This window comes from Hirundo rustica, chromosome 20, assembly GCF_015227805.2.
Source record: "Hirundo rustica isolate bHirRus1 chromosome 20, bHirRus1.pri.v3, whole genome shotgun sequence".
Taxonomy (NCBI): Eukaryota; Metazoa; Chordata; class Aves; order Passeriformes; family Hirundinidae; genus Hirundo; species Hirundo rustica.
Genome location: NC_053469.1, coordinates 1,657,481 through 1,671,052, shown reverse-complemented (window position 1 = coordinate 1,671,052; position 13,572 = coordinate 1,657,481). Strand labels below are relative to the sequence as shown.

Here is a 13,572-nt window from a genome sequence, read left to right as displayed (position 1 = left end):
GGGGCGGGCGCGCCCCGCTCCGCCCGCCGCCGCCGCGCTCCGTGCGCCCGCGGGCGGCGCGTCCCGCGGCCGCGGCAGGAAGGGCGGGGAGCCGGGCGGGGAACCGAGCCGGCCCCGCTCCCCCGCCGGGGGCGGCCGCGGCCGGGCAGGAAGCGGCGCCCCCCCGCCGCGCCCCGGGGGCCGCCCGCCCCGCCGGGCCCCGCTACCTGCGGCGGCGGCGGCGGCGGCGGCACCGCCCGCGGGCGCGGCGGGGAGGGGGCGGCCCGCTCCGACCCGGCCCGGTCCCGCCCGGCCCGGTCCCGCCCGGCCCGGTGCTTCCCCCGCCGCCGTCCGCCCCGACGGGGCGCACGGTGCGGGCCGGCCCCGCGGCCCCCCTCGGATCGCGGCGGCGGGGATCGCGCCCACCGCCGCGGCGTCTGGCCGCCCGCCGCTGCCCGGGCTTCATTAGTAACCTGATAATTCCCCGGCAAAGCCCCGGCAGCGGTGCCACCGCCGGGTAATTGCAGGACGGTAACGTGAGCTGATGGCGGCCGGGGATGGATCCTCGCCGTTATTGATTGTGACAGCTAAATTGTTAACCGAGAGGGAAATCAGATGAAAGCCATTTTAGAATAAATACAAGGCATTAGGTTTAAACATCGAGGTTGCAGGAAAGCCCGAGAAACCCCCAGGAAAGGGAGCCCGAGGCTTGCCAGCTTGTCCTCCCCTGTCCCCAGCTCCACAGAGGCCGAGTGCGGGGGGACACGGACAAGCGCAGAGGCGAGATGCTGAGAAAGGACAATTTAAACCCTTCGTTCTCGCTGCTGGGGTCTGAATTGGCTCTGGCTGCTCCGGAAGAAACACGTAGGAGTTTTCACGGACACAGCCATGAAAGCTGTCTGTCCCCCCACGCAGCACCGGTCGAGGCAGGGCCGTGTGGGGTTTATTTGCTGCCCTGGAGTGATGCTGGGCTTGGCAGCCATGGCTCAGCACCACGCAGCCGAGCAGACGCTTGCGCTGCTCTCGTGATTACAGACCAGGCTCCGCAAAGCCAGAACAGGCTCAGGAACTGGGTGACTCGAGCCTGGCTTCTGCCCCTCTCCAGCCCTGGGAGTAAGTCCTGGCTCTGCAGGGTGTCCTGCTCTCACTGCCTGCTGAGAGCAGACAGATCTCACACGCACATCTTGCACCAGGAGCGGGGCCTGGGCAGCGACTGAGAATGCAAAGCACAGGAGCTCACAGGTATCAGCGCCGAGCCCATCCCCGCTCTCACTCCCGTGTGCTCCCTCCACCAGCGCTGGAGTTTGTACAAGGCAGCAACAAGGTGGCAGTGTGTCAAGCAGCAGCTCGGCCAGAATCCCAGAATTTGGGGTTGGGAACGTTCTGCGCTCCCAGAGTGAAGATTCCGTGCCTGTCCCAAGTGAGGTTCAAATACCACGGAAAAACCCAGGCTGTGGCCGCGGTGAACATCGCCCGTAGTAACCCACCTTGCTCCCATGGGTTTGCTGGAAATACAGGGGAAGCAAGGAACCGCTCAGAGGGCAGGAGTGTAGGCTGGAGGCGAGAAGCAGCCCAATTCCTCCTCTTCACGGGAGCCAGGCACCAAGCCCAGCTCCCCTTCCCACCACCAGCTGCCAACCTCCCCACTCACAGCTCCGGCGATGCCACGCTCCCCGGTGCTCTTCAAATCTCCTTTACCACGATCCTACGCGAAGTCCCAGCGTTGATGCTCATGAAAAAAAAAGCCCCATTTCTGGGCATTTCCCTCCTCCCAGCTCCAGGGTCAGGAACTCCGGGCTCGCCGTGCTCTTGGGGTCGCCAGGAAGCCGCAGCGTTCCCGGGGAGCGCAGGCAGCAGCAGCGGCTGCCCGGCCGGCAGCAGCAGCAATGACCAACACGAGCACCGACCTGCAATAAAGCTCCCCCAGGTCTGTCCGGCCCAGCCACAGACAAGGCACTTCTGTTAGAGACCGTGGCAGAGCAAAGAAACCATTTAAAAAAAAAAAAAGACTGATGCTATTGTACCCCGGGTTCTGTCAGTGGACTTCGGCTGATGCCAAGCATTTACCACCCTCACTCACTTCCTGCTTGCCACCCTCGGCTTTCCTGGAGGAAAACATGCATTTTAAATGTTTATTTAGAGCTGTAAGAATTCCAACAAATTGTATTTGAATACAAATAAATATCAAAGTATGTTTCTGGTGGGAGCACGGCCACACACCCATTTGAAACCGGGTATCTTCTAAATTCCTAACGGGAACAGAATTCAGAGCTGTTCTAAACAACGCAGATACAGACCCGGAAAGCTTCAAACGTTAGAGCACGCAGGAAACAAACACAGGCTGTTCACAGGGGAATGCAAACGGGTGTCACCGACATTGAGAGGGCTACAAACTCCCAGGAATACCACTCTTCCCTCTACTCGGGTACCCAAAAACTAGGAGACAAACATTAACAGCACGGGACCTACTTTAGAACAATTGAGGCTTTCAACAATCCTCCACCACAGACGGGCACAGCTCCGCTCCAGGTGCTCGGATCGGCAGCAGGAAGCGAGCTCTGCCTGGAGGGAGGTGTGCTGCTGCTGCAGGAACACAAACCTCCCGGGCTGTGCCACTCAGCAACTCCTGCCTGCACAAACCCGGGCTCTTTCCAAATTGTTTTCCTCCTCCTGTTTGAGAGCACCATTAACCAGTTTGGGGGAGCAGCTCAGGAGTGACCAAGGAGGTCTGACAGGAGTGGGGAGGGAAAATCAGAGCAGTGTCACCTGGACCCAAGCACGTGAGCTCTCTGACATCCCCCTGGCACACGCAGTCACAGCACCGCGTGCACAAAGGAGAAAATGCTGCCAGAAAATGTTTTTTTTCCTCAGATTTCTATTCTGCAGACATTTAGGGGGAAAACGTGTTGCAGATGAGATGGTTCAGAGCAATGCCCTCCATCAGATGTGTGGATTTGGCCCCTGGGGCAGTCCCAGGTCACCACAAACACTGGTGCCACCTCACACCAAGAGGCACCCGACCACCTCTACCAGCCCATGGTGCCCAAAGCCGGGCAGGGCAGGGGGCAAACACCAAGTTCATGGCTTGGCAGGGGTCTCAGAGGCTGCAGTGACTCTCACACTGGCTCACGAGGAGCTGCCACCATCAGGGCTCATCAAACACAAATGCCAAAGCTCAGGGCACAGCACAGACCTCAGTGGTGTGTAAATACACTAATTCCTGCAGGCAGGCACACAGCTACAGCCTAAATGACACTGGAAATACCTGTGCTGTGTCATTACCACGCCATAAAGTACCATCGTGGAGTGTGCAAATCAAAATGCAAAATGAATTGGCTTTGGTGCGTGTAAAATATCGCATGCACGGTTACTAAAGGTGTTGCAAGATCTATTTAAAATGAGTTTTATTGAGATGAAAAAGTTTTTCCATTATAACCACAGCATGTTAATCAAAACCAAGTGCTTCCCCTGCCAATAAAACATGAATTGGAATACATTTTGTTCGAAAATACTTTGAAAAGTAATCAGTTAAATGGAGTATTTTTGGATGTGCTTTACTCCGAGCGCTGGTTACGGTTTCTAATCTGGCTAATGAATGCACACTAACGAGAGGCTGCCTGTGTGTTCATCGTTGGCTTTGAAGGGAACCTATTTCTCTGAACAGCCCTCAGCTGTGAGCTGCACAGGCAGGAGCCTGCAGACCCTCGGGTGTGACAGAGGGCTGTGCCCTGCTCAGGGGGCACCGTCCTTCCCACTCTACAAAAGTACAAAAGCACTGGAGGACTCCAGGTATACAAAGCAGTGTTTTCTTGCTACCATCATCCATTCATAAGCATCATCTTCTGGATTTCCAGGCAGCTCTGGAGTAAGGAGTAGTCCTTTTCTTATCCGGTGGTTTGAAGTAGGAGTAAACGGGTGCTGCAGGATATTCTGCGTCTGGATTTTCTGCCATCATTTTCAGCTTGGCTTCAATGGCCTTTATTTTTGCACTGATGCTGGAAAGAGAAAAAGCGGAAGGGAAATTGAGCTTGATCTTAGCATGAAACCCAACTACAGAAATCCAGAGATTCTGCTGACATGTGAATCCTCCCTGCACAAGGAGGGGCCAGGCAGCCCCCGGGGCTGCATCCACAGCGAGGCAGGAATGCACAGCCCAGAGCCCACTGCTGCACCTCAACCCCTGCACGGGTTTGCTCCTCCAAGAGACGCCTCAGCACCCCAAAATAACGGCCCCTGCACCCACCTGGCCCTTTCCTGAGGACGCTGAGTGAGACAAGAACGCGACAAGGCTTCCTACTCCATGTGAAATGATGTCATTTCAGGAGGTCTGAGCATGTGCAGCAGAGCACAGCCCAGAGCAGGCTGCTGGGAGCAGCAGAGAAATGAAAGCCAGACTTCCTCCCAGCTACAGCCCGCTCGGGATGGGAAAACCCCAGACTCTAATTAGGTCAGGAAGAAATATTATTTCAGCATTAGCAGGGTTTGTCCCAAAGGGAGAAGCTGTCCTAGGTTACACCCCAAATTCCTAGGACTTTTGTTATTCACTATCCTCCACTGGGTATGGACGGGGAGGAATGTTCCCTTCCCCACTGTGGCTTCTTGCACCATCCATCCTCACTAGAACAAGCCCTTTGTGCCACTCATGCAGTGAACAATCTGCATGACTCAAACCCCTCTGCCCTTTGCTTCCCAGCCTGTTACTTCTGAACCCCGAGCTCATTTTATCTCTGGGCAAACGCATTAATCTGGTCCTGGCTCCTCACAGGGTTCCACTGACAGAACACAGAGGAAAACCACACAACCTTTCAAACAAACTGTGAATTAGCAAAGCAGATATGTGCTTTAGGTAAATGCAGGGGTTGGAGACTTTAACCACATCCCACAGACAGGACATACAGGCAAAAAAAAAAAAAAAATCATTTTATGTGGAGTACTACCCGTGACTTTGTTTTCATCTTCTGTCACTATTCTGTCACTTTGCTGAACCAAATTAATCCAGTAAAAACCCAACTCACATGAAGTGCGGAGATTCTGGCTGAAGGAGCTGGAGTGTTACACATTCCCAACCCCCTCCTCACCTCATTCCCTCCCTATTACCCACTGGCTTCACAGTCTGAAGTGTCCTACAACAGTGAGCGACTTCACAGGCACTGCCCTTTCAAAACAGCTCTTTTGCTGTGCTAGATTTTTAATAAAAACAATGCCAACAACTCTAAGTGTTACTGACACGGAAGAAGTTGGTTCCCTGCCAGTCCCACAGCTGGGTCACCGCTGACCCAACCCTTCTCCTACCTTAGGTTGGACTGGGGTGGCTCCGTGCTGGAAGATGGCTCCAGACTGATTGGAAGGATCTTCTCATTTTTATTATGATCATACCTCTGCAAGCAAGAGACCAAGCACTGAGTCAGCTGCAATTAGGACCAAAGAAACATTTCCCACAGATGGACTTTAAAGCTGGATTAACATCGCCTCAGGTTTTGTGGAGCTTTTGCTAGGAAAGATTTTGGTGGCCAAACACTGAAACAAATCCCAACCACAATATTTAGTTAGTACCAACATGGAATGCAGGCTGGATACTGAACAGCTATGTGCATTGTACTGTGGATCCTTAAACCTTATCCTGTCACTTCTTGTTCCCCTCTACATAAGGCAGGAAGCACAGATGGTAAATTTGACGGTTACTACTGCGCTGTTTGCTATGCTCTTCATGTGCAGAGCCAGAAGGCAACCCAAGCACACGACTGCACAGACCTGGGCAGTCCTGGGAGAAAAGATGGGGAAAAAAAAGAAAAAAGACCAGTTAGGAACCACCTCTTCTGCAGAAGGCAGCTTGTGAGTCTGTCATCTCTGTGGGCAACGCGCCTCCTGAACTGTGTGCAGTGCTCTGCTTCCTTATTTCGCTTGGCACAGAGTCAGGTTTGTTCTTCAGATGCTGCTCAAACCGAGTGTCTGGTGAGCCTTGGCCACTCAGAGCTCATCTCAGAGCTGCTTACCACCACGCTGGTCTTGTCTAGGACAAACTCTCACTACAATAAGCCAAAGTTTTGTGCTGTTACGTCTTTCATTCAGGGGCTGGAAAACGCCACGTGAAGCGAGGTGATTATTTATTTACGCACGTTCCTCCCCAGACCCCGGGGCAGCTGGGCAGACACTCACTCCTCCAGCTCGGACTCCTTTTGGGGCCTGACCACTCCTCAGGCATCCGGAAGCACGGGGCACTCCAGCAGCTCCACAGATACAGAAAACGGAGACTGGATTTGCACAAGCTTGGATGTGCTGACAAGAGCCCCTGAAGTCAGTAACTAAAACAATGTGGTCTCCTTTAATGAAGATACCTGGTTTGGTTTTTTAAGCACCCAAAACAGATGAACTAATATACTTGGTAAGACAAAGCAGAAAGCTGCTGGGGAGATAATCAACTAGAAGAAAACTACCCAAAGGAAAATAGCAACAAGCATCTCCTCTCTGCCTCCCCCGAAATCTGTTTATCTGCAAAGAAAGTCATTCAAAATAAACTGCTTTATCAAATACAAGATAGTAAATACCTGTGGGAGAAACAAGACAAGAATTTAAAAAAAATAAAATAAGGATGTTCCAGAAGGTACTGCCAAGCCAGTTTCAAAAAGTTGATTGTTTATGTGATGGAGCAAGGAATAAAAGGATATTTAGCTTAGATGCAGAGTATGTTAATTTAAAGTCAAAACTAATTAGAGCTGCTGCCACATAAGTGCTTTCAGAAGTGGAACAAAGCAACACAGCAACCGGTAATTGGGAATTTCCATACCGCTCCTATGCAAAAAAACCACAAGGGGAAGGATTCAAACTTCCAGCCAATTACTCACTAAGTTTGGGAAAAGTTAAAACGTGGGCACTTATAGAAGTAATGTGTTCACACTGCTCAGAGCAGAAACCCCCTCCCAAAGAACGCCAGGTTAAAGGGCCTGTCCTCACTCACAGCTAATCCAGCACAGCTTGGGCAGGCAGGAGAAGCTGTACACTGTAAACATCAACTCCCCGAGATATTTCCTAGAACAGACTGAAGTCATTTTGCCAGGCCAAGACTGCCTTGATCAGAAGGCTTTATTATTGAAGTTTTTCAGTTTTGCAAACTAAAAGCAATCCTCCCTTCCAGCAGGCAGCTTACCTTGACTTGTGCGTGTGCCCACCGCACCACCAATTTCTTGGAAAGGGCCAGCTTCCCATTGAGACACTGGATCGCCTTCTCTGCTTCCTGCACAGGAAGACAACTCCATAAACAAACCAAGCCTTTAGTCAAAACCCTCTCACATGGAAAGAGCCCTTTTTTCTTTGTTATTCAGCCTACTGGAAGTACAGCTCACTGACAGCACAAAGTTTATCCCACTGTATCCCAATTCAGGGACATCTTTGAAAGATTCCCAGTAACCAGACTTTATCTGCCTTGTTGTTCCACCTTGCTATGGATGATTTTCTAGAGCTAATGCACAGTGTCAGGGCTCTTCTGACATCCTTATCACCAGCTGCAAAGAACTGGTGTTTCTGGTCAGCATTAAAAAGCAGGATTCAGGAAAAAACAGCAGAGGAGAAAAGAAATCACTCTTGCTGCTTCCAGGAGCAGTCACAAAGTGGCTGTGACAGAGCAGAGATGTTAGAATCTGTGGGTTCGTGTGGACAAAGTACTGAATTTGTCCTTTCCTGTTGTAGTTTTGAATTAGCATTAAAAAAAAAAAGAAAAAAAAAGGGAATGAAGTCAGTAATTTATATCAGAACTTCAGATAAAAAGCAACTCACCTGTTTGGTTTCAAAGTTGACAAAACAGTAACCCCTGGGCTGCCCTTCCAGAGCACCAGACTTGTGGAAGAGAAAGTCAAATTGCTTTACTTTGCCAAACTTCTGAAGGAGTTTGAGGAGGTGATATCTGAAGGGAAGAGAAAACATTTATGACAAGTTTCATCCCACTGACAGTGAGGAGATAGAGAGGCACCCCTGACACACACACACACAGAGCTCACGCTCAGTAACAGACTCAGCTGTGTCACACACAGATTCCCAAATCCCTGCAGAGGTGGGTGCCCTGTGCAGCACCCCCTCAGCATCCCCAGCTCTGAGCAGCACCACCAGTGACTTTCCAAAGCCCCGAGGCACAGAGCAGTGCCAGCTGAAGGGCACAGAGACCTATTAATAGCTGCCTTTTGGACAATTATGCAATGGCTCCCAAGGGGTTTGGAGGGCTTTGCCTCCTGCAAAGGAGGCAAAATCACTAAATCACTCCTACTTTTAAGCATAACCCTCCTGTCTCCCCCTCCCTAGCCCTGAAGCTCTGCACTCCTCTCCCAGCACAAGCACTCCGAGCCCACAGCACCCTGCATCCCCCAGGATCCTGCTCCTCCTGCTGCCCTCCCTCTCCCAGAACAAACCCTCCCCTTCCTGTGCCAACCAGCGCCAGCGCTCTGGCAAGGACACCCCAGGGCACACAGACACTTGCCTGGAAAAGATGAGGACGCAGGAAGACAGAAGAATAAACAGAACAACCTGCAACCAGGAACTGCCAGCAGATCTCAATAAAAAAGGCACCAGCCAGCCCTCAGTATCATCCAGCCTAAATCTGCCAGTGCTTCTGGCTCAGACAGCTTTTCAGTGACATGTTCATGGAAGTCAGGCACTTTTTTAGCCAATTATCTTCCTGCCATCCAGTGGGGAGTGTGCTGTTTCCAATAAAACTGGGGAAAGCCAGAGTAAATCTGTCTGCTTAGTATCGGGTGCACTGAGCAACTCAAAACAAGGAGCACATATGCTGTACAGGCCACATCTAATCCTGAAAGTTCTTTACAGCTTTTTTTTGGTTCCCGAGGATTGAAGTGTTTAACAACACTGGCTGACCTAGGAGAAAAGTGACACTCACTGTTCCTTCACTGCCTGACCCCACCCCTGACATTTAAGAATTATTTAAGTGTTTAATAAGTGTGTCTTAGTCAGGACTCATCTCCCAGGCAGCTGTACAGTGTTTGTTATGAAGCCACGCAGTCTAATCCAAATTTTCAGTGCTTAAGGTAACACTCAGTGCTCAGAGAACCTCCCAGGATAACACCAGGCACCGGCTGGAACCTCCCATGTCCAAACATGAACGGTCAGTAGTGGCCCAAACCAGCCAAGGCACCTCCAGGCACTGTCCAGATGGGAAGGGCAGACTACATTTTTCCTAATAAAGCCTGATAGGATGTCTGAAAAGGGCCTTAGCCCTTTGTTAAGCCTCAGAAGCCAGGCAAGAAAGTTCCAGGAGCGTGAGTCATCCCACAGGATGGGTCACGGTGGACATTCAGGATGTGCACTTTTAAAGAGGTGAAGGTGCAGCGTGTGTGCAGAGAGCGGTGCACAAGGGCCAAGTTATCCCCCGGGGAACACACACATTGTCATTGATTATGGAGGGCTTCCTACATCCTCTGGAATACACATGAACTGCGTGGTCTTCCAAGAGGCCTGCAAGCTCTCAAACTCTGCTCTGAAAGCAGGGGGAACCGAAAAGAGCAGGGCGAAGAAAAGGAGCTGATTACACAGTAGCCAAATTTCACCACCTCACACTTCCAACGAGCAGACACAGATGTACAAGTGAAAACACTGACTTTGGAGACGTGATGTATAAAAAACTCCACATGTTGGACTTCCAGAGCCTCCAAAATGTGTAAACGCACCTCAGGTTTGTTTCTGTAAACATACTGCTACAGAAAGCCCTCGGAATTTCAGCAGTATGGAAATAAAGTCCTTACCAGCAGGACGCTGTTCCCCCTCTGGCCATAACAGAGGCAGGGGAAGGGCAAGGAGGATTCTCCCTGAGTTCTGCACTAAAAAACCCTGCAGCTACCTTGCCAGAAAGTTTGGGGATGTTTTGGGGGTTTTTTGGTTGTTTTTTTTTTCTGAGAGCATCTGCATTCAAATAACACTTTCTTAGCAGTGAGGTGATAGTTGCTTCTTTAAAACAATTTTCATCAACAGCCTAGAAGAAACTTATGTCATCTATTTCATTTAGAATCCTTTTTCCAACTGTGCCTGTAAATTTTACAGCTGCAGGTCACCTCCTCTCCGTGGAACGGCTCAGAAATCCTGTATAATTAATGTTTTAGGCTGTGATTATGGTTAGTTATTGTTAAAATACTGAGGGCATTAACAGTAACTTAACAAGTAGCTCTTCGGGCCAAGAAGAAGACTGTCACGGAAAACCAAAGCCTTTTAAAAAAACAAAAAAAAAAGGCGAGAAGATGTAAAAAGCTTTACTATGGCAACAACGTGGCTCACCCAGAGCTTGGAAGTCGCTGGCACGGCCACGGCCAACCTCCATCTCCACTTCCTGTCATCTGATGTGAATGCGAGACAAACCTGCAGCTCCCCCGTTTCCTTTTCCTCCTCTCTTCCTCCTGGCACCCCGAGCGCTATTCAGACGCAGGCAAGGCTTCCTCTGAACAATGCTGTCCCAAGGATCCCGCGCGGGGACCGGGCCACATGCAAAAACTATTATTGCGAGGAATTCTGCCCCACCGGGAGCCAGCGGGGGTCTGTAACAACAACTTGTGCACACATTGTTTTCTAGGTGAGACTCATCGAGATGGGATCCTCGACAAGCAGCACAGCAGCTGAGGAAGTTGAACACCCGCTACTTCAGACCCGTGGAAAATGAATGGGCATTGAAAAGCTCCGGGAAACCAGACCATGTGAGCCAGGGAGCTGAAAATGAAATCCCTGCCTGTCCAAAACGCTGGAAAGCCTCAGAAGGCTTTATGAACAGGAATGGGCAGAGGAGACAATTTTGCCACACAGAAATGGAACTGAACTAGGTGGGTTTGTCCTGTGGTGTGGGAGCACTGAGGGGTGATGAGATCACCCAGCTGAGCCACAGCACATCCCCTGCCCTGCTGTGCAGCTGGGGCACAAACGATGGTGGTGACACCAAACCACGAGGAACCACCTGCTGCCATCCCAGGGCAGGGACCTCACAGCTTCCAGAGTGCCTGGAGACACCATCCTGTGCCACAGGCAGCTGTGAGGTCCCCTGGTGCCAGCTGTCCTCCTCCCAGCTGCCGAGAACTCGCTCAGGAGACTCCCAACACCTGCTTCCACAGGCAGACAACGCTCTAAGGACGCTGCATAAGAGAAGTCACCCACAAAGGGCACCAGCAAGGAGGAATGGCCAGCTGAGGAGCCACCACGGCATGCCAGCACCCCCAGCTGGGTCACAGCCGCTGGGTGTGTGCAATAACCTCCCAAAAGCATCAGCTCCCAGCCTGCAATCTGTGGGCAGCCCTACATTTCTAAACGCCTGTTCCCGCAGCTTGCGCTCCAGTGTGTACGTTACCTATTAACTCCCCAGCACTCGACTGCAGCTGTAGTTTGCTCTTTAAATGGAAGTCTTGGATTGATTCAAGACTTTCTGATCTCATTTCTGCTCGAGAGTGTCACAACCACTTATTAACTCTGCCAACAACTCAATCAACCTTACTCTGTCTTAAACAAATCCAACATAGAAATAACAAAGGCAACTCTTTAAAAAACAGATAAAAAGCAGCAAATGCAGAAACATTTCATTTTCAGGGGGTTGATTTAGTCATGTGAGTAGTAACTTCAACAGGAATAATTCAGAGGAACAATTAGAACTAGAGATGTAAGCCCTTTGCATGAGAGAATAAGGGTCGAGATGATTATAGAAACTTAGTGACCACACACTTTCTCTACACTGACAATGTGCTAAAAGGAGCTTCCTCTCCTTTTGTTCACAAGGAAATGGAGATACATCATTTGCAGGAGAGAAGAGCCATTTCAAAGCAAAACAAAAAGCAAGACACAGAATTATAAAGCCTGAAGTAAGCAGCCAGCACTGTCACTCATCACTGGGCAAACTTTAAACATTTAGGGGCATGGAGGCACTCTAGGTTTGAGAACCCTGGCGAAACCTCCAAACTCACTTCATCCAACTGATGAAAACAGTAAATTTTGCCATATAAACCCCATTACTTATCTGGCCAACATTAAAAGGAACAACATACACTGAAAGAGTCTTTAACACCACTGAGGATCACCCTGGGAAGTGAAGGATCCAATCCATTCCTGCCCTCACACTAACCCAGTTCCCCAATCCCTGAGGGCCCAGCAAACAACACTCGAGAATTCCTATATCTAATTTCACATGGTCAGTGAAATTTGGTCAAACCACAGCAACAGAGCTGTGGGATAGAAGTGGTAATTAACGCAGAAACCTCCCAAAGCTGAATGGCTGGAATCACAATGCATTAATGATCCCATTTAGAGGCTATTAGTGAGCCGCTCTGTTCAGATGAACCACACTTAGAATAAAACCCCAGCACCTGCACGCACACAAAAAGAACCAGGAAGAAAAAGTATTCCACGACAGGCACACACAATAGTTAATCAAAAATGCTTGTTTGTTGTGAGTGTGTAAAGCCCAATTTGTTTTGGTTTGCTTTCCTTTTTATACAACCTAGTGATTTCACAGCACCCTATCCAAATATTGGACAGCACATCGTATTCCCTTGACAATTTAGCTGTTCAAATGTTATGTTTGCTCAGGAGATAATTATCCATAGGCTGGAGAAAACGCGAAATACTCGCACACATGTTTGATTCACGCATTTACCCACCACAGCAGCCAGTCCCACCACTCCCACCTCCTCACCATCCATTGCTGCTTAAATCACACCGAGCAAAATACCAAAACAAGGCTCTTGTTGGACACAGATGCCTGCCTGTCAGGTCTCCCCTGCCCACCCTCATTTCTCTACAGATCCCAACCACTCCGGGTACAATTTCCAGAGCTGTGCCTCGCTTTATCATTGTTCGCACCCTGAAAGTCTCCAGCCTGATATTCTCCGTTTCCCTGGTTTAGAGAGCAGGGATGTTTTCAGCCCCTGGGCTCCCAGCCCGAGCGGTGCTTCAGGGGGTGCTGTTTGCAGGGGTCCAGGACCTGTCCCCGAGCCCCTCGGTCCGTGGAGAACACCCCACATACACACACACACACACGCCTAAGCGATTCCCTGTCCGCAGCTCCGGGCTGCTCCTCGGAGCGCAGATCTGCTCCAGTGGGCGACCGTCACCCCTCGCTGCGGGCACAGGCAGGAGCCGGCAGTGCTCCCCCAGCCCGTGCCGCCCGCCGGGCACGGGGGCACCCCGACACCCCGGAGAGCCGCCGGCACCGGAGCTGGGGCGGTGCTCGGGCTGACGCCGGGCCCCGGGGGCTGCCAGGGCCGGGCCCGGGGAGGGGCGATGCGGCACCGCCCGGGAGGGCTCGGCGCCGCTGCGGGAACACGGCCCCGTTCCCGTCCGGGGCGGTGCCGCCGCGGAGGCGGAGCCCGGGGGGGGGGGGTCCGGCGGGGCGCGGACGCCGCCGGTGCCGCGCCGTCACTCACTCGGTGATCTTGGGGTCCAGGTTGCCGATCCAGAGGCGGTGCCCGTCCTGCAGCGCGCCCTCGGAGAGGATGGAGGCGTTCTCCAGCGGCAGCGCCTGGCGGCCCGGCTCCATGGCGGTGCGGAGGGCGGCGGAGGCGCGGGGCCGGCCCGGGCCGCTCTCACCGTGCCCCGGGGCCGCGGCCGCTCCGTGCCCGCGCAGGCCTC

The 13,572-nt window shown here is 51.8% G+C and overlaps 1 protein-coding gene across 1 annotated transcript; it reads right to left on the bottom strand.

The window, feature by feature from the left end:
• Positions 1-2,097: 2,097 nt before the first annotated feature.
• Positions 2,098-13,548, bottom strand: RBM18 (RNA binding motif protein 18). Its single transcript, XM_040083459.2, has 5 exons — positions 13,368-13,548; positions 7,750-7,876; positions 7,124-7,210; positions 5,272-5,357; positions 2,098-3,974 (listed from the first exon to the last, which is right to left on the bottom strand). The coding sequence occupies exons 1-5, from the start codon at positions 13,478-13,480 to the stop codon at positions 3,815-3,817; spliced, it is 573 nt and encodes a 190-aa protein (XP_039939393.1). The 5' UTR covers positions 13,481-13,548; the 3' UTR covers positions 2,098-3,814.
• Between the last annotated feature and the right edge of the window lie 24 nt (positions 13,549-13,572).